Source organism: Colobus angolensis, unplaced genomic scaffold (assembly GCF_000951035.1).
Source record: "Colobus angolensis palliatus isolate OR3802 unplaced genomic scaffold, Cang.pa_1.0 Scaffold20, whole genome shotgun sequence".
Classification (NCBI taxonomy): Eukaryota; Metazoa; Chordata; class Mammalia; order Primates; family Cercopithecidae; genus Colobus; species Colobus angolensis.
The window spans coordinates 81344-101566 of NW_012115155.1; the positions used below are offsets into that span (position 1 = coordinate 81344).

General features: G+C 44.6%; 1 protein-coding gene across 1 annotated transcript in view; it reads right to left on the reverse strand.

Annotated features, from left to right (window-relative positions):
• Positions 1 to 20223, reverse strand: part of CCDC93 (coiled-coil domain containing 93) — a 95410-nt gene that overhangs the window by 12175 nt on the left and 63012 nt on the right. Inside the window, exons 13-22 of the mRNA XM_011941605.1 lie at positions 19306 to 19368; positions 15888 to 15961; positions 14679 to 14760; positions 13638 to 13709; positions 12354 to 12407; positions 10861 to 10923; positions 7908 to 8016; positions 5788 to 5870; positions 3627 to 3664; positions 2146 to 2230 (exon numbers count right to left, since the gene is read on the reverse strand). Of these exons, the coding sequence (XP_011796995.1) occupies positions 2146 to 2230; positions 3627 to 3664; positions 5788 to 5870; positions 7908 to 8016; positions 10861 to 10923; positions 12354 to 12407; positions 13638 to 13709; positions 14679 to 14760; positions 15888 to 15961; positions 19306 to 19368 (723 nt within the window). The remainder of the gene's footprint in view (positions 1 to 2145; positions 2231 to 3626; positions 3665 to 5787; positions 5871 to 7907; positions 8017 to 10860; positions 10924 to 12353; positions 12408 to 13637; positions 13710 to 14678; positions 14761 to 15887; positions 15962 to 19305; positions 19369 to 20223) is intronic.

Genomic DNA, 20223 nt, shown 5'->3' on the forward strand with positions numbered 1-20223 from the left:
AGCAGGAGTTGAATCTTTGATCTAAGCTTCATTTGCACACTCTTGTCAGTGTCCCCTTACCCAAACATAACTTTGTTATTCCCTATTTATCACCTATTCACACCCTAGGTCTGTGAAGTGCTTGTGCCAAGCACGTGCTCACAGTATTCCAGAGATCTAGACACCTTACCTCCTCTGAGTGAGGTCAAAATGCTGACTGATATGTGACCTCTTCTTTACTCAGAAACCCTTAGACGGGGCATAAACACCTATTCAATCATTGTTAACCAATGCTGGTCTGCTATGTAACACTCTGAACCTGCTGGTTCTGAGAAACTTGTGCTTGAGAGGACACAGACTCCCCTGCCACATCTATGAGAGCAGGACCCATTATGGCACTGTTACAGGGAAAGCTACATTTAAAACAAACAAACACAATAAAACACATCCATGCAAGTGAGTGCTGTTCCATCCAGAGTGTCAATCAACATTCAACATTCAAAGTGTATCTGGAACCCTCTTTGACAACTGCTCTTTGACTCCATTGAAAGAATTCACCCATTCAACAAATAGTCCTTGAGGGCCTAACCATGGGTTAGGTGCTACATCAGCCACTGGGGATGCAGACCAGAGAAAGACAGCCCACTCTGCCCTGGGTGCCATGGACCCATTTGGCACCCACCATGGAGGGGAGAGACAGATACAGCAACACCTGGTTTCCACACTGGTCAGCACTGAGGGGCCAAGAGCATGAAGCCTGGGGGAAAGTGAAGAGAGTGAAGGGGTGAGGCCCATTTCTTCCTCTGCTCTGGCTCATAGTCAACAACAGGAATTCATGGGGTTCTTTCCTTTGGCTTCCGCTTCCTGTTTACACTGCTCTCTGTAATGAATTCCTGTTCTTCTTGACTATGAACCAGAGCAGCTTCCTGAGGAGCAATAGAATGGAGGAAGTGTCTAACACACTGACACCTGGGCTGTCACAGGCTTTTGGTCAGCCAGGTTCTCTGCCTTCCACCTACTCACATCCCAGGTCACTGAGAGGGGACTGCATTCGCTCTCTGCAAGACAGCCTATCCTGGCTTGGGTGAGTGTGCATATACAGGCAAGCACTGACTTACGTCGTTCCAATTTTGATGGCTGAATAGTCCGAGAAATCGTGCTTGTTACTAGTGATACTTTTTTTCTCCTCCTTTGCCATTGTTTTATTGAAGTCATTCACAGAGGGATTAATGGTCTTTTTCTACAGGGAAAGGGACATGGAACACTTCTGCCCTTAGCTCATCTCTTGTGAGATGAGATTACAGGAACTCGAATGTTTGTCTTCTGTAACAGGGTTTTTTTATGATGACAGGACCTATGGACAATTCTCTTTTTCATGTGTTTATATTCTGGCATCACTCACTGGAGCCCTTTGCCCCAAGATCGTAAGAGGAGAAACCCAGCGTCCCCAGAAGATTTGACCGCCATGTCGGAGAACCCCTCTGGTGTGATACATTTTTAAAACAGGACCATAAGCAAGAGATATTTGGAAGTACTAGTTAGGATTCATCTGAGAATGGTGGTAGGAAACTGCAGCTGTCTGTGTAGGAAAACCCCATGCCGTACCCTGACTGAGTGGTGCCTCTCTGTTCTCTTCAGACTTCTGAGGCTCAATTTCCTCTCAGTTGGACAGAATTCAGTTCAGCAATGATTTCTCTTTTTTCGAGGGGGGTTCCTGAAAGCTAAAATGCTCTCAAGATCTTAAGATTCCTAAGGAATGAATCTCTTGTGGCAGAATGTCAGGTACCACAGATTCCCCCGAGGAAGCGAATCTAGTCAGGAGCGGAGCCTGCTGGTGAAAGGCGGCCTCCTCATCTGTAAAATGGGGGTGATACTGTTTACTTCAGAGGTCTTTCAGGAATGTCAGCACAATGCTTGGTACACAGTAGGTGTTCAATCCATGGGAGCTGCTAACAGCAACTTTTGAACACCCGGGTGTAGGCAGCTCACGGGACAGGCCCTGCCCACTACAGAGTAAGACGCATGGTGGGAATCCCTCTGTAGAAATGTGTCTTTTCAGGATTGAGGGCACACTCCCCAGCTACCAGAAGAGACCTGTTCTTCCCAGGACTTTCCCTGTCACCACTATAAAACCTGGGCTACATGACAGAAAAGAAGCCATCTGACCTTCATTCTACTTTGCTTAATTCCTTCCACAATCTGTTCCATCTGACGTAAAAACTGGTCCCGGGCAGCAGGGGAGGCCATGGCTCTGAAAGAAAAACCAGCAGAGTTATGACTGGGACACAGGACTCTGAGGTAGGGGGAAATGCCAAGCAGTCAGCTCTGTATCCAGATTATACCTCTTGGGAGAGGCAATCAGGCCTTTGCAATGCACAGTGGAGCCATGGTGGCCCTTGCGATCCCAGGCAATTAAGGATGCTAAACCTCTGAGAAGGCATGGAAATTAGCCTGGTTTTTTAATTGCATATTAATCTTTTTGTCATAGTTTCCCTGTAACTTTCATAACTAATATGTATTTTCTTAAAGTAAAATGTGACTAAAATTAACAAAAACATTATTTATTTGAAATATGGCATGTACTGCTTAAGTAATGAATTTCACTTGGTTTATAAAAAAATTTGAGGATTGGCAGATACTTGAAATTGGTAGACATATTCTGAGATTTCCTAAAACCAGGTCTGAGAAATCTGGTCCTATTTCTAGAAGCAGCAGCTAAACAAGTAGATTCCCTGATGTCCTAAAACATTCTTCTTCACCTCCAACTCTGCAGAGGGAAGGACATCAGGAGGATCAGAACATAAACACACAAACACACACACCCCACCGCAGGCACGCACTGAGAATTATCCTGAAATGGGCTGACGGAGCAGAACTCTTCACAAGACACTCAAACCACAGGCTCTCTCAATCATTGGGAAAGATGAAAATGGCATTTTTACAGACGTCACTAGGTATTTTACACAGTGAATCTGAATCTTATTAGGAAGCTGTGGGCTTCTGTTTTTTTTTTTTTTTTTAGAAAAGCAGCTTAAAATCTAGAACCTGTAGCTCATTAAGATCTCAGTCTCAATGCGTGCCCTGTCACCTGCCAGAGGACAGCAGAGATTTATGCCAGAGAGAAGGGAAGCATGCTCTCCAAGGAGCAAGTCCTGGGGCTGCTGGATGGTGGATGGGCAAATGGACATGCTTGAGGGCTGCTTGATTTGGGAACAGGTGGGCCTTGACATCTAGTTTTTAGAGAACAATGTACACATTAACCAAAAAAATCTACCGTGAGATTTTAAAAATCTAAAAAATTATATAAATTCCATTATGTAAATTTTAAAGCATCTCTATGTGTTCATTAACAAATATTAATTTGACAATATACAGAGAGATTTTAGTAGGTAGGCACAGTCAAATTATTGGAAAGTTAACTTTTTTCCTAAGCTCTTCCTTCACTCTACTATCATTATAGTTTTGCAGGTACTCAAGGAGAGTGTAAACAAGACACCTAGCAGAAGGGCTAAAAGAGTAAGAATCACATACCCAGCGTTAAGTCTTGCATGTGCCTTTGTGAAGCACAGTATAGCAGTGTAAGGTGGGCTGAATTCAAAGTGCAGGGTGGCAGGGTATTAGTGGGAAGGAGGACTGACAGTACTTACTGTGAGAAGTTCTCATGAATTGAGTTCAGCAGACTAATCTGGGGAAGTGAAAAAACAAATGAAAGTATAAGGCAGGCAAAAAGATTTCCACACTACTGCAACTGCTGCAAGCTTGCCTGTCTCCAGATACTGCTTCTGCAAGGAACACAAGCCTTGTTTATGAAGATTAAAGTAACATATGAAAAAAAAAAAATGAGCCATATGTTCTGTCTCAAAGTTTTCCTCAGGGAACCCACCTTCTTCTCACAGAAAATGCCCTCTTCCTACAGGGCATTCCCACAGGAATGTAGGGAGAGGGTGCTTTGAAGGGACCTGGATCCCAGCTGAGAGGACACTAAGCTCTGTAGGCAAGCTGCCACCACAGTCCTTTCTATCTTGCCAAACACTGCACTTTATTTTCAAGAATAACAGCTTAAGGGAGTCAGACAGTGTGGAGAGTGAGAGTCATTTACACTCTATTCCTTCCCACAGAATCTTCTTGCCAATGCAGCAGGCTAAGCTGCTGGGTGGCTGAGTGCCTCCGAGAACAGTGGTTCAAGGCCCGGTGGACACCGCCTTAGCCCCACAGCAAATTCTCTTATCTGCCCCAATGATACGGCCCTTGGAAGGGCTCCGAGGCAGGAGTAAGGAAACCTGGGTCATCTTTCTGGCCGTAAAACTACTCAACTTGGGAGCTCAGAACTAAGTAAATAGCACGTGTGAACTTGAGGTTCACAGTCTGCAATGTAGACTATTTCTTGTCCTTACTACTCCACAGGAAGGTTTTAAAGTTAAAATATCACAGGCATAAATCCATTGAAAATAAAATACCACATTTATTAAAATGTAACATTCTAAACTGGTAACATGGCTTGGAATTAAAAAGCCCAACTCCCCACTCTGCCTCACAAAATGCCTAGTTTTTAAACAGTGGAACAACGTTAAACACTGCTGCTGAAGGAAGCTCAATGGGATTTAAGGCCTTTGGGAAGGGGCTGGCCTACCCCTAAGTCAGGGCTGGCAAATCTTTCCTTTGCCAGGTAGGAGGGCCTCAAGGCCAGGATGTGGGGCACAGCTATTCCCCAGGTCTGATGCAAATCCCATAAAATGCATTCATCTATTCAAACGTTTATCAAATGTCTGTTATATGCCTACCACTGTGTAAGGCCCCGAATACAAAAAAAAACAAAACAACTTCTCAAGGAGTGCCCTCTAGGATGACAGAGATCTACCTGGTTTGTCTGACAGCAGGCAGTAAAGGTGACAGTGATTACAGACGCTTCAATTTGGGTTCAGGTAAAAGATACATTTGTAATATTATCCTTATTTAAGTGGTAATTAGTGTAGGCTACAAGGCGATAAAATGAAAACACATTCTGTCAACCTCAAGGTGAGGGGGAGGGTAGGAACAAGTATGTACTGAGAATCCATCATGTGTACGGAACTTTACATTTTCTCATTCTGTCCTCATTATAATCATCATCAATGCAATTAGGTGTCATCCCCATTTTACAGGTGAGAAAAATGAGGCCACACTAAAACCCAAATAAACCCAAATCTGACTGACGCCAAAGCCCGTGTTCTCTTCAGGACACCTGCTGCCATGCTGAAGACCAGGACTGTTCTTTTTTAAATTAAGACCTATCTGCATACTGTGCCCGAACCGTTTGCCATCAACTTGGGAAAGCCCTGAGCCATTAATTTAACCTGAGTTTTTAAGCATTAGAAAGATGAAGGAAGTGACAGTGACCCTTTCATCCCTGCTTTGAATTTTACAAACCTTTTAGTTCACGCCTATGTCGGCCCCTGATTATTAAACAGGTATTTTCTCCCTGTAAACTATAACAAGCCCACCACCCCCATTCAGCTGGTTCCTCCCTTCCTTTAAAACTCAAACTAGTCTCACCAACTCCAGAGTTTCCATTGTGTTCCTTTTAACAATGGCATTTCCCCCACAGCACTCTAGAATGGCCGTCCACCAGTCTCACTTCACAGCACACAGTCTGGGCTCCCAAGGAATCTTGTACTTTCTGACTGGGTATGCCAGCACTTAGCATATAAAATAGGCACTCTTTCTGCTAATGCTGAACATTATCTGTCTCAGACATCAAGTTCATTTGATTTCCTGGAGTCAACTGCACTGTTAGCTGCTTAGCCATTTTCTTTTCATAAATGTTCTTACCTCTTTTTCCAAATAAACCTTTTTATCGTCCAGGGTATTATATAAAGTGAAGAACTGCTTGGTTTCTTTGTGCACTGCTGAAACTGTAAAGGTAAAGCAATCAGCACATGAGTAAGAACAGGTATCAGAACACCCTACCTGCCCCTCTCCCCCATGTATGCACTGCCAGGACAGCTTTGTCAGGCCTGGGAGCTCACTCTGCAGAAACCCCACAGGGCGCAAACAGAATCTCCTGGGAAGCTTTCAGCAAGTCTCAGGACCAATGAAAGGAGAACGTCTGAAGGTGGGACCCGGGTGGTGACAGTGAGTACCCAAAGTTGAAAATTACTCCCACAAATGAACCAGCCACCCTTACCTCATCCAGCTAAAGAACTGGGTGGGGGTTGTGGGTATTTGATGATAATACATGGTACAGGTATTTTGACGGAACGGCTTGAAAATGTCCTTAGTGTAAACATGTCTTTATCAGATGATTTTAACCTATGTGAAATTTGTTCTGTGAAATAAATAGATGCAGGTATTATTATTACTAAAAGCTTTGAAACAAGTAGGAGTAGAAGAGTAAAGGGAAAGATTTAACTTAAAGCAGAAACTACTTTCTGCTGAAAACCGTCACTGCTGATCCCCGCCTCTGATCATCTAAGTCCAGTGTGAGGACTGGATGAAACCGCAGCCTGGTGGGGCCAGGCCTGTGAAGGAAGCACGTCCTGAACTCCTCCCATAGAGCCAGTGCTCTACCAGGAAGGATGCCAGAAAGACCAAGGCCTCAAGGCAAAATCTTAGGTGGATTTTGAAATACCGGGTGGGAACTGTAGGATAATGGCACTCTGGACTCCGGTACCAGCTCACAGGCCAAGATGCAGATGTGCAAAAGGGGTGAAGCTGGGTGAAGTGGGCCAAGACGATGCAGGACTTAGTACACTGTATTTAGGATTCTAAAGATTACCCAAGAAGTTGCAGGGAGCTATTAAGTATTAAAGCTTTTAGAGTAAAATGATAAAATATATGTTGAAAAAGATCTAATTAGACTCTGGGCAGCAAAGGAAGGTGGCTACAGCAGCAGTCCGGAAGAAACAGAACTGGCAAGCAGCTGGAGCCAGAGAAGCAAGACTGGTCCAGCGTGCCTAAGAGGAATATGGGGTGGGGGGCCGAATTCAGTTTTGTACCTGTTGAGTTTGAGGTATCATGGGGACATACAAGAGTAGGAGCATGGAGAAGAGGTGATCAGTTCTTGCCTGGGGTGAGGGACCTAGAATAGGTTTACAGGATCTGAGTTGGGTACTGAAGAATGTAGCCTGACAGAAGAGAAGGGATCCAGGCACCAGGAACAGGAGGAATCAAGGCTAAGACGTCAAAGCTTATGGTTTGCTCAGAGGCAGTGTGTGGACTGGCAAGGCCAGAGTGAGGGTTCAGATCAGGAAAGGGGCCTCCAGGCAGGCCACTCAGACTGGGGAGGAACCCAGACATGGTAAAGAAAGAGGCCTGAGGAGTTCCTGAAGATTTGTTAGCAGAGAGAGAAGTGACAGAATCAGATGTGTGGCCAGGGGACTTGGAGGCACTGCAGCTAATGGTCCTTTAGCTGAGATATGATGCAAGGGCAGATGTGGCAGCAGTGTTAGGAAGAGAAAGGCAATGGTAGCCTTGAGGGCCATTCTGAGCCTGATGAGACATGGTCTCTTATTCAGGCTGAGGGGACATGGTCCTGGGTTACTGGGTGAATATGATGCTGTTAAGGGTTAAGGACCACATCAGCAAGCAAGTCTGTAGAGAACAATGAGTAAGGGCTGATCTCTAGACACCAGGGTCACGATGTTCCGTGTGAAGTTGGAAAGTGGTGCAGGAGCTCAGGGGAAGGCTATGTGGCTGACGAGGATGAGGGCTGCTTTGAAGCTTTATTCTAAGAGCTCAACTGGTTCAACCATCTGTCCATGGAGAGGGCAGTGAGAGCACCACAGTGCTGCTCCCGGGACTGCCAAGTGTGCCTGTTGATGAAACAGAGCTTTCTGGTGGTGGCCTTTGTGGACTGTGCTCTGGTGCATGCTCCCCCATGCTAAAGTGGAACAGACCCCTCGTCTGTGCCTCCCCAGCCTGGAGAGCTCATCTGTGGTCGATGCACCTACTCTGGCGGTAGAGTTCAATAAATCTCTTCTGATACTGTATCAGCTCGGCACGGCTAGGGACTTCATCAATCTTGCGGTGCAAAATTGCTATTTCTCGATTTCTTCGAGCCTAAATGCAAAAGGGAGGCAGAGACAGTACTATTTGGTAAAAGGCCTTACATGTTCTCTAGGGAGCCAAAATACTGCCTGCACCCCGACCTGAGCCCAACCACAAGCTCTACAATGTAGGCACAAACTTCTGCCATCGGCATAAAGGTCCTCATCTCAGATTCGGATTGACTGTCCCACTTTCCTAGGTGTGGGAGGAGGCGACTGTGAACTGAACCACAGAAGGCACCAAATAAATGGACCAGGAGGGAAGACACTGAATGGAAAGAGCTTCTACGGACAGAGCCTGCAGCTAGCCCACCAGGCCCCCAAGGAGTCTAAAGTAGCCGGCTCCACCACTGCCAGGTGGGGACAGGCAACAACAGGAATGCTTCAGATGATGGGAAGCTATGCCACCTTGCTGCCTCCAGATACAACCCAAATTCCTCATCCTGGTTGAAAAGCTCCTACAACCTACTCCTCAAATACTTTCCAGCATTTTCTCCCTTCCACGGACTCAGGAAACTGCCCTACTGACTGGGTCTGGGAGGCATGGCACTGCTGTGTGGTGTAGCATGGTGCAAGGGCAGCTGCAGGGGGAACAAGCCACTCATTTGTACATGGCTCCCACTGAACATGTGTAGACTCTGGACCAAGTAGGCTCTGAGTGCTGTCTTTCTTCTGTGCCTGCATCCCTCTGTCCACCACATCCTCCCACTCTCCTGCCTGCTTCACCTGCAGCAGCAGATGTGAATCTCTAATTCACTGGTAAATAGGAGACTCCTGGTGGGAAACCCATATTCATGTCTGGCGACCTAATCCAAAACTGGGTCTCTGCAGCTCTAGGGAGAGGGAAGGATGTATTTCTCCCTTAGGCCAAGGCTATGCTCCCCATGGGTGCTCAGGCGCTCACTCCTGGTTTTCTTTCAGGAGTCTTAAGACACAACTCTTCAGTCTTTTACTGCATCTGTACCTTTTCTCTAGCTATTGACCCTTCTCATCGGCATTAAATACATTCCTACGTTCTCACTTCTTAAAAAACCCTTCTTTAATCGCCATCACCTTTCAGCTACCAGTCTCTCTCTTCCCTTTTATAGGGAAGAGAAATGTACTGAGAGCCATGCATATGGGAGCCTCTGTCCACCTTCAACCCACTGCGACTGGGCTCTCCCCAGTGCCCCACTGAACTGCTTTTGCCAAAGTCACTGCACACCTTCTCAGGGACACACCTAATGGACAATTCTCAGCTCCTAGCCTTCTTGATTTCTAGTGGCACTTCCCCACCTCTCAGCTGAGCTCTCTGCTCAGCTCCCATGAGCCTCATGCACTTGTTTTCCCTTCTGGCTGCTCAGGCGCATCCTCACTGGGGATCCCTCCTTTTGCTCTGCCTATCCTCACATGCGCTCACCAGGGTGTAGTCTCAGGGCCTCTTCCACATTCCACAGCCCCAGTCCTCATCAACATTGCAGATACCCAAATCTCCAGCCCACACTATTCTGGGAGTCAGATCTGACAACCAAGTACTACTTGGACATTTCAATGTGGTTGAGTACCCCAACTTTGAAAAGCCCCAAACAGATCTCATTAACACTCCTATTTATACTCCTCCCCTCACCCTTAACCCTAGTCCATTCCTTCTCTTTTATGCTTCTTCTCTATGAATAACACAAATATTATCCACCCTTGTGTTAGAAATTCCAGCTTCATCCTTGACTCCTCTTTTTATCTCAATTGATACTAAGTTCCATCAGCTACAGCCCTGCAATCTGTCCCATCAGTTCATTTCCATGCATTCTACAGCCACTGCCTAACTCAGGCCCTTGCCCTCAGCAAGCCACTGGCTTTACTGAAGGTTTCCTCTGGCCAGTCTGAAGCTGCCCTTAGTAAGCAATTTGCACATAAACTCCCTTGAACTTGATGTATATATAGACATGTCTTGGTTCTCAAATAGCCAGCATTTCCAGGAGATGGGTCATCCTATTAGTTCTGGGACCTGATGCAATGCTGAATACATACAAAGCACTCAGTCAAAAAGTTCCCAAATATGCAGCTGTACTGTCCCGATTTTATTTAATTCTATGCCTCTTTAAAGATTAGTAGGGACTGTAACAAGGACAAATTTGACTCACCCAAATTTAGCCATCTCAGCTCAGCAAAGTAAGTAGGTGCCAGAGAGCGGGGAAAGGGGATCTCACTAGTCTCTGCAGCCCTTTGGCCATTCCTAGCAGAGCTCGGCCTTTCCCTCCCAGAGAACAGAAGGTTGGCTTGAACCAAAGTGTGACAGAAGGAACTTCTGGCTTTTGAGCTTCCATTAGCCAGATCCCAGCAACATAGGGGATTTTAAATGTAACTTTCACTCTGTATGAATTAAACTTTAGAGCTAATTTTGAAACCTATCTCCCCCATATTTGATGTCACTCTCACAAACCACTGGTTATCCAAACAAACAAACAACAAAAAAAAACCCAGCTGAAATGGCACTTAATTTCAGAGGAACAGTAGCAGAATTCTTGTTTAGTACTTGATGAGTACTGGGGAACTGGAATCCAGACTCTGGCACATACCAGCTGCTTGACTGTGGGAAAGTCAATTTCTTCATAAAGAAAATGGGATGTAATATCCACTCTCCACCTGGGGTAAGGATTAACTCAAAGGAGTGGTTATGAAAGTAACATACCAATGTGAGATGTTAATACCAACATCTTAAATCACTGAGTTACACTCCAGATAGTAAGAAGACTGGTGAACAGCAGCCTCATTACTCATCTTTTCTAATTCTTAGACATTGAGACTTTCTAGTTATGTCATAGGACATCTAAACCTAGTTAGAAGAATTTATGCATATTTTTGGCCTTCTTTTACTTACCTGTAGTAAACGTATCTTGTAAAGTTTCTCTTTCTCCATATTATACCGCCTGTCTAGGTCATCCTAAAAATTGGAAAAGGCTGTAATTATCTGGGAATAGAACACTTTCACTCTTCAATGGAGTCTTTAAAAGTTGAATATGTTTTTATCACATCTCCCCCATCCCAAGGCCTTAAATTTCTCTTCTTAAATGCCCAAATTTACTGTCTGGGTCCTCTCTCATATGAGACCCTTGATACCCTCTCATATCACGTTATAACAGCTCTTCCTTCTGGCACCCAGGACAAATCCAGTATTCTTAAGTGAAGTAACCTCCAAACGTATATGCCCTTCCCCTGCGAAAACCGATGATGATGTGGAGACAAACCATCAGTTAAAGAATGTGTTGTTCTATGCCTGTTTGGAGATGACGTCAACTTTCTATGTTTCTGCTTAGAGCTGTGCCATCCAATGTGATAGCCACTAGCCACAGCGGACGGTGCAGAACAGAACACTTCCGTCACTGCGAAAAACGATCTGGGAAAGCACTGACATAGAAAATAGAAAGAAACTAGTCCCTCACCGAACCCAGCAAGGTAAGAGACATGGCTGGTTTGTTGTCTCAGAGAAAGTTACAAAAGGGGTCAAAGGAGCCCCTCCTTCCTCAGCATAGGGAATATAAACACACACGTACACAGGCACTCCCCACCCACCCACCCAAGGGACTCAGCTGTAGGCAACATCCAACAGGCTTCACCAGAAGAGTGCTGACGCCCATTCTCCTGGGAGATGATGAGGGCACAAAGGGGAAGAGGAACCCTTACAGAAGACAGATGCTTACACGTTTCATGCTTTTCCTTTCCTCCACTTCCTTTCCTATCTCTTTCTTCTGGAGGGTTTTGGAATGCGGGTAGCACTGGTTTAACGCAGAAGAGGGTGGCAAACTACAGCCTGTGAGCTAAATCCTACAACCTTTGGGCCAAACATGCCTTGTGGCCCATTTTTGCAAACAAAGTTTTATTGGAACACAGCCATGTCCATTCATTTACAGATCAACTACGGTCACTACAGCAGAGCTGGCTCACAGAGCCGAAAAGAGTTACTATGTGGACCTTTACAGAAACAGTTTGCTGAGTCTGGTGTATAGTACAACAGAGAGAGAAGGTTTTCCCCTCTGTGCCACCCAACCCCTCAGAGCCCGAGTAGTGACCAGCATATGCGGCCAACGCAGGCCTCTCCCCTTCCCAGCTGAGGTGCCAGCATGAAAACAAGATGCTTGTACACAGGACTGGGAGAAAACCCACCAGAAGGGTCACCTTCAGGGCCACTGCTGGGGAGACCCTGCCTCCATCTGAGGGCCAGCTGTATCAAACAGGACAACGCCCTGGAAAGCCTAGATGCAGAGTCTGCCGTAGAGCACATTAAAGTAGGCATGAGAAGCCATCACAGGACAGTGGAAAGCTGGCCGCCTGCCCTCAGGAGACAATGCCAATCCCGAGCAGGCAGGTACTTACGTCATGAGTCATTGCAGAGGTCAAGGTACCAGGCGGCTCTCCACCGGAGAGGGTCTGAAACAATGAAAACATAATAAACACCTCTCCTGAGCATTTGGGACTAGGGCAGAAGCCAAGGATCCAGATGTAGGAAGGGGCATAAGGGTGCAGCTGAGAAATGCATTGATGTCCCCCAAGCATGTCTGAAGAGAGCAGAAAGGGCACTGCCCTTAGATGAGCCCCAGATTTTAAATTGTCCTTAGGTGTCTTTCAGTTACACACTAACACAGTAAACTGTACAGCTCTTTTTGAATGTAAGAATCTCGCTAACAAGATGTGCTGAGAAGAGAAATGAGATCCTAAGAGTCTAATTCGTGCAAACTCAGAGGCTCAAAACTCAAGCTGATGATTTGAGCTTTAAAGGTTTAAAGTTTTAGAAACAACAGGAGAGGTGGGCTGTGTGACGACGAGCCTGGGATACCACTGCCTCCTAGGCTCTCCTATGCACCCACGCCGGTCCCCTCACAGATGTGAAGAGTTGTACGGCTCGGATGAAAGAATGCAACCACGCAGGAGAGTGAAAAGGGCCCTGCAAGACCTTCGTCTCCCCGCTGGGCATGGCAGTGTCCTGTACAGCCATGGCCACAGTCCAGTGCAGAGTGCTGGGCCAGGCAGCAGGGCATGCGGTCTGGCGCTGGGTGGCTGGACACTCTTGTCCTCCCCAAGCTTCAAGTTCCCTGTTTCTTAAAATTTAAGGTTTAATGAAAATTCATGTGAGCTCCTTGGAAGATCAAGTCCTCTGTTCCAAGAACCAGCTGTGCAGGTGTGTTCCCTAAACCTAGACTGCTCCTGCAAGCTTAGGGTTCTTCCGTGAAATCCAACACTGCTCTCTCCTGCTTCATGTTTGTTGCTGCCTTTTGGGAGTGGGGCATTACCCTTGAGCAGGAAAGGAGGAAGGTGAAATGAGTAAACTGGCAGAAAATTTAAAGAATGGGTGAGCAGGAAATAGAGCTCAGACTTTTCCCAGAAACATCTCCCTAAACAGAGGGAGGCCAGAAGTGTAATCTGGTAATTCATGTCTGGGTTGCTGCCTTCCACACACTCTGCTGCCTTTTACTCCCAGAGGAAAGAGAGAAGAGATGGATGCAAATCTAAGAAGGTCACAGAAGGAAAACAGTTGAGAAATGTATATTTACAGGATGAGTTAGCACCAGCTGTCTGCTCGTTGGTCCTCTAGAACTATCTTTTCCCTGTGTAAGTCGTAATAACACCTGACAGTCTCAAGGACTAATTCAGAGCCTTTACCTTTTCATCTCCACGTGGTGCTCTCTCAGCTTTCAGGTTTTCAATTTCTTGCTGTAGCCGTGTCATCTCCTCCTTTAAAAGTGACATGAAAGTTTACAAAATTCAGACAAGCCAGTAATTAGATGCAATTATTCAACTATTTGGTCAAGTCTTATTTTCACATTTCATGAGTTTATTCTATGATGAAAAGCTAATGGGGTAGCTGCCCTGATCTCCAATTATCAGCCTGGGAAAGTTCTTTTCAGGAGGCTACAGGCAGCTCTCCCTCCATCAAAAGAGGCCTTTCTTTCTGAAGGGCTGGTGAGTGTGTAGTAATCACTGGGCATTGAAATGAACAAGTGATCTAGAGCCTAGTTCCAATTAGTCTTGACTGTTTCCTCTCTCCAGCACGCCTCAACCTTATTCACCTGTCCATCTTCCAGCCTGGTGCTCTGCCTCATCAAGTACCTCTTCCACTTGCCGTCCTCCCTGGCCCTTAAGTAAGATCTAGCTTTTTGATGGCTCCTGTGCTGAAGTGTCTTTTCCTCCCCTGGAGCTCACACAGAACTTGCCGGGCCTCATTTCCTATCTCACACTAGAGTCACCTGAGCACGCATCACTCCCACGATCAGACTACAGATTTCCAGATGGTGGCAGCCAGGACTTATACATAGGACATAGACATCCCAGGTTTTCAGGACAGCCCTGGTTTTGTATGATGTTACTCTTTTCACAAAGGCCATCTGTCAACAAAATACATTTTTTCAAAAACTCCATACAACTTTTCTTTCAAATACCAAAGTTAAGTGGCATTGTTTGTTTTGGGGTTTGGCACAGAGTTACTAATCTGACTTACTTCTGGTGTCGTTGTAAGGTACCAACCATGGTGCTCTACTCGGCTTATACAACTGACAACTGCTGGATGAATCTGCTTTTTTTTTTTTTTTGATGAATCTGCTTTTTTAAACTGCACTGGATAGGATGCCACAACAGGACAATGGAGGTAAACCAAGAGATTCGGTAAGAGTCCTGGTTTATTTGCTGACACCAAACAACACTTACTCGACAATGTGCTTTAAATTCCTGTTCTTGACTTTTCAGATTTTCATTCATGGCTACAAGTGCTCTCAGGTTCTGTAGGATACTGAAGAGAAAAGACAAAAAAATGACATATGGCAGGCCATTATGATTTTATGAATCACAGCTAAAAGCAGGTCCGCAGCTAAAAAAGGACTCTTCAATTTCCTTTCTCAGCTCTCAGAGTGTCTCATGGATTCTGCACAAATGATAACGACTTCCATTTAACTGACATTATTATTCATTTATAAACCCAAGACCATCATGCCGGATCCAAGAAAACATTACAGATTCCAGAATTCAAATGTCAACTATAGAAACATTAATGAGTTTCAATAGGACCGGATATATTTAATGATACCAATTATTCAACTGTATTCAGGGCATATACAGTACTGAAAACTATTTTTAAAATCCATTCTGAAAAGGAAAACAAGTTACTTAAGGTCATTAAAAGCACAAATTTGACAATAAAAATATCAAATATCTGACACTGCTTTGCTCCATTTCATGAAACAAAGGTCTATAATTATAGAGTCAAATTACCTGTGGGGACTTTTTGGTAAAAATGTTCATCAAACAAGAACTGCTCATTCTGTGCCTGAAACTTTTTCATTTCAGTCTCATTCAAATAACCAGCTCCTGGGAGACTTTATACCACCCAAACAGTTTGAAGCTAAAAAGGTCAAATGTTAAGTGCTTTCTCTCCTCTAATGCTCTATGACAATTCATTCTACGTGGAAGAACAAACAACTACAGCAGCTGTGTCTTGAGAGAAAAGACTGCATCTTTTCTACCACGGAGGCACGAGCTGTTTAAAAACTTGTAACAACAGTGAACTCTAGGGAAGAGAATTGGGTGGCTGGGGACAGGAGAGGGAGGAAGATTTTTCACCACATGCCCTTTTTTGTACTAGGAAGGTATGACCATTTTGAAAAACAGAAAAACAAAAAACTATGCTGCTTCTGCACACGAAGGGTATTGGGAGAAAGGTGACTAACACAGGGCAGCCCAAGCACATCTCAGCATGACACAGTCACCACTTTCTGGATGAACAGTAAAATGATCTGACCTGCAGCGGCCAGACCAATAGCCTTTGGCTGCTTTGTTCTGTGTTTAAACAAATCCAGCCGACAAGTATCAGCAAAGTTACTTCCATCAAAGCAAAAATAAGTGCATGCTGAAACCTCTTACCTTGGATCAGCTTTGGATTCTATCTTCTCGAGGGCTGCTTGCTCTTTGTCCAGTTTCTCACTATAAGTCTTCAGCTGCAAGAGAGAATGGAGACATGGTTGCTGGAGCCTTGGCAGTATAGGTGAACAGCTTCACCTTCTTTCTGTGAGGCAGATAATGACATTTTTTAAAGAAGAAACTTAAACTCGGATTTTAATGCATAAAGTAGGTAATTATATCATACAACAGAATACTAAGCCAATATTTTTTTAAAAAATGAAGTAGCTCTTTTACAATGATCTCTAGTATCTACTGTTCAGTGAAGAAAATACCGACTGTTTCTCCAAACCTACACCCTTTGTACTTTTTGAATTTTGTACCATGTGAATGTGTTACTTATTCAAAAATTTAAAAAAAAAAGTTTAAAAAAAGTTCCAAGAGTTCTAGTTGAAAATAGTAGACTAAGCACAACTTGTAGCCACCCCTTCTTTATTTTATTTTATTTATTTATTTATTTTTGAGATGGAGTCTCGCTCTGTCACCCAGGCTGCAGTGCGGTGGTGCAATCTCCGCTCACTGCAAGCTCCGCCTCCCGGGTTCACGCCATTCTCCTGCCTCAGCCTCCTGAGTAGCTGGGATTACAGGTGCCCGCCACCACACCTGGCTCATTCTTTGTTTTTTCAGTAGAGATGGGGTTTCACCATGTTAGCCAGGATGGTCTCGATCTCCTGACCTTGTGATCCACCTGCCTCAGCCTCCCAAAGTGCTGGGATTACAAGCGTGAGCCACAGTGCCCGGCCGCAGCCACCCCTTCTTGCCCTAAGACCCCCAACCATCCGGACTATTACATTAGAACACAAGAGTTTAACCTCACAGGTCAAAAAAGATGGTTAACAGACAGGAATGGCCTGAGGAGGAAGCTATGTGGAGTTAGTAGATGTAGGAAGGATTGGTGTGCAGTGTTGGGGATCTGCATTAGGAACAGCCACATAGGCTAGGCAATGAAACCTGACTATCTTAAACCCAAGAGCTGGTGCTTAAGTCTCAGAGGCAGGGCGGGATCCTGCATAGTAGGTGATACCCAGCACAAATGGGGAGTTCCCTGACCCAGAACATCAGTTACTACCCACTGACCCCAGCAAACAGTAGGTAGATCCCTTCCAGAGTAAACACAGGAAGTGGGCTGCATAAAATGGATGGATCTGCAGAGGTGGTCATCCGAAATTTTAAAATTAAAGATGAGCATACAACCAAGGATCATCAAACAGCTGCAGACAGATATAACCTTAAAAAAGATGTATCAATTCAACAAGCCAATTCTGATCTTAAGTAATGGTTGTAGAGCAAGCAAAATTAGATACAATTAATGTACTTAGACATAAAAGAATACCGCATGAAAACAATCAACCTCACACACAGGAAATTAGAATTGTGATGGCTGAAATTACAGAGCGGAGGGGACAGCCAGTCTCCTGGCCTTCCTGAAGCAGTCATGCAGCCTCCCCCACAGGTGTCAGGCACCACTGCTGTCTGCGACCTTCCATGCCCTGCTCTGCTGTTCCCAGACTCACTGGAGAGACACAAGTCCTCTCTGCTTTTCTGTGTCACCAGGTTATCCTGGAAGGGCAGGTTTTGCTAAAAGGTAAAATCTGGGAAGCCTGGAGTGAAAGGGTTCAAAGCGCTCATTCTGTTCACTACTCACCTTGATAGGTAAGGAGAACCAGGTCCAGAGGCGAAAGCCATTACTTATGCACAGGCTGACCAAATCTAGCTTCTTCAGAAGTTGCTCAGTACTAGGTTTTATACAGCTTTCCCATTTTTCCAGATGGGAATTAGTCTGATTGTCCTATTAGACAGTAAACTACCAAAGAGGGCTCTGAGGCCAGGCTGCCTGTATTTGAATCCTGACACCCCACTGCATGGCCTTTGGCAAGTTATTTAACTCTCTGCCTTAGCTTTCCCATCCACAAAAAACAATGATTACTGCAGGAATGATAGGCCCAGAGCAGTGTTGGCTGCTGTTTTCATTGGAGGACAGTCTTAATACGGACTTAAATCACACCCTCCACCTTTCTATAACATGAAAAGGGCTCAATACTTGATTTAGTGTTTAGTATAAAAAGCCCCTTTGTAAGTCACTGATAGTTGATATCCTAAGGCATATAAATGTCTTAGAAAATTGATATCAAGATATTCTGCCTTTAATCTCTTCCAGATTGTTATACAAGGACAGATCCAAGAACTAGCAAACTTCATGCCAGGGGCTCTGCAGCATTAAAAGTAGTATCAGAGGGTTCCCAACCCGCAGAGCTTGCCATCTAATCCATAAGGAACACAGTCACAGAGCAGTGTAAAGGAAGCTGATCTGTCCAAAGGCAAGGCAGGTGTCTTTATGAACAATGAGAAAAAAATTATTCTAATTGCCATTCATGTGCCTGCCCCTTTGAAACATTCTGACAATAACTAAAGAGGTTAGTCCAGACCAGAATTGAAAAGCTTTGTCAGGTTTACATCAAGGGGGAAAATTAAGTGCTACATATTGCTACAGAAATAAGAACTTTAAATTGGTAAATGTCATGTGAATTCTAGAAAAGTAGGGAGACTGGGTTGGTTTCAGAGACATCTTTGAAGACCCTAGCTTCCAAATCGTCCAGGAAGTACTAGGTAGGGACCTTGCAGCGAGGTCCTTCCATAGTACAGCTATAGTCCAAGCACCAAAATCAGAAGGAAGAGAGCTTTTCAAGTCTGGATGAGGATAGTTCTCTGTGGAAACCAAGGGACAGAAATATCTACACACTGCTCATGATAGAGGTGGCAGCAGAGGTGTCTGTTCAGCAATCAGAAGTGGGACGTGAGCAGCGACAATGCTGATGTGAGGTAGCACACTTGCAACCTAGACTACAGACTGAATCGCAGGGTTCAAACGCACTCCCAGTCCTCCTTCTCCTCCTGCAGCCCCTCCCCCATTCTGCCTAGGAGATTACTGGAAATTCTGAACGACAATTATATCACTCTGAGGTTCTCTCATCTCTCAAAAGGCATCTCACTCTCAAGGAATTCAGGATCTTAGAGCTATTATATCAGCTGCTGTTTGAGAGGCAGGGGCTATTTACTGTGAGTGACATTCTGAGTTCTTCCCTGTGCCCCACCCAGCCTATCGGGCTCGCCTTCCTAGGAAGCCTTTCTTGACCCTCACAGCCCACAGAGACCTCTCCCACCAAGACCGCTAAGGGTCTAGAATGGGGCAGTGTGGGCAAACTGATGGCATGGGTCACACACTACCATGTAACTGTCCCATGTCTCAAACTGACTGCCGTCTCTGAGAACAGGATTGTGTCTCCCATACACAGACTGATGAAACACGGCATTCCATTAGTGGTGCAGGTCAAAAACGATTCTTGATAAGGGCCCATGGAAGAAGGAAAATCTATCTGCTCACCTCCGTCAGCGTTTTCTTGGCTTCATTATATCTGGCTTGTAGGCTGGTGTGACTTGCTCGCAGCTGTAAATGAAAGATAAAAGACATATGCTCTCATTTGATCCTCATGACAACACAGATGTCAATTTCACAGATGAGAAAATGAAAGCTCAGAAAGATTTAAACTGAGCAAATGTGAAAATTTTAGAAGGGTTGCCAACAACAAATCAAGAAAAAACCTCATATTTAATTAGTGCCAATGTACTACCAATTTTGCATAAATTATATCACTGAATCTTTATATTTAGTGAAAAAATACATTTTTCTTACTTTACAGATGAGGAAATAAATACTCATAGGGGTTAAGTTATTTGACTAAAGTCCCATAGCTGATAACTGATGAGGCCCAGATCCAAATTCAAGTCCCTCTGACTTTTCAGTGGGGCTACAATCAATGCAGTTCACCAACTTGCCTGTTTGCAGAATACAAACAGCATTTCAGCACTTGAGATTCTAGCATGAGACTGGTTGGCAAATGATGACACATAAAAGATACGATTCAGGACTTCAACACTAAGAGAATGAAAATAAATTACTTTACTGTTACAACTTACATAACTGTAAACTCACATCTTGAAAAAGTCAATTCCCTTTCTCTTGCTAAAACAATACATCCTTATGTCTATCAACTTTTAGAAATTTGAAAACATTCCTTTAAATGCTCAAAAGGATTGTGTATTTTCACTTTTAAGAAGGATAAGAGGTACCATATGACCCAGCCATCCCATTACTGGGTATATACCCAAAGGATTATAAATCATGCTGCTATAAACATGCACATGTTTGTTCATTGCGGCACTATTCACAATAGCAAAGACTTGGAATCAACCCAAATGTCCATCAGTGACAGACTGGATTAAGAAAATGTGGCACATATAC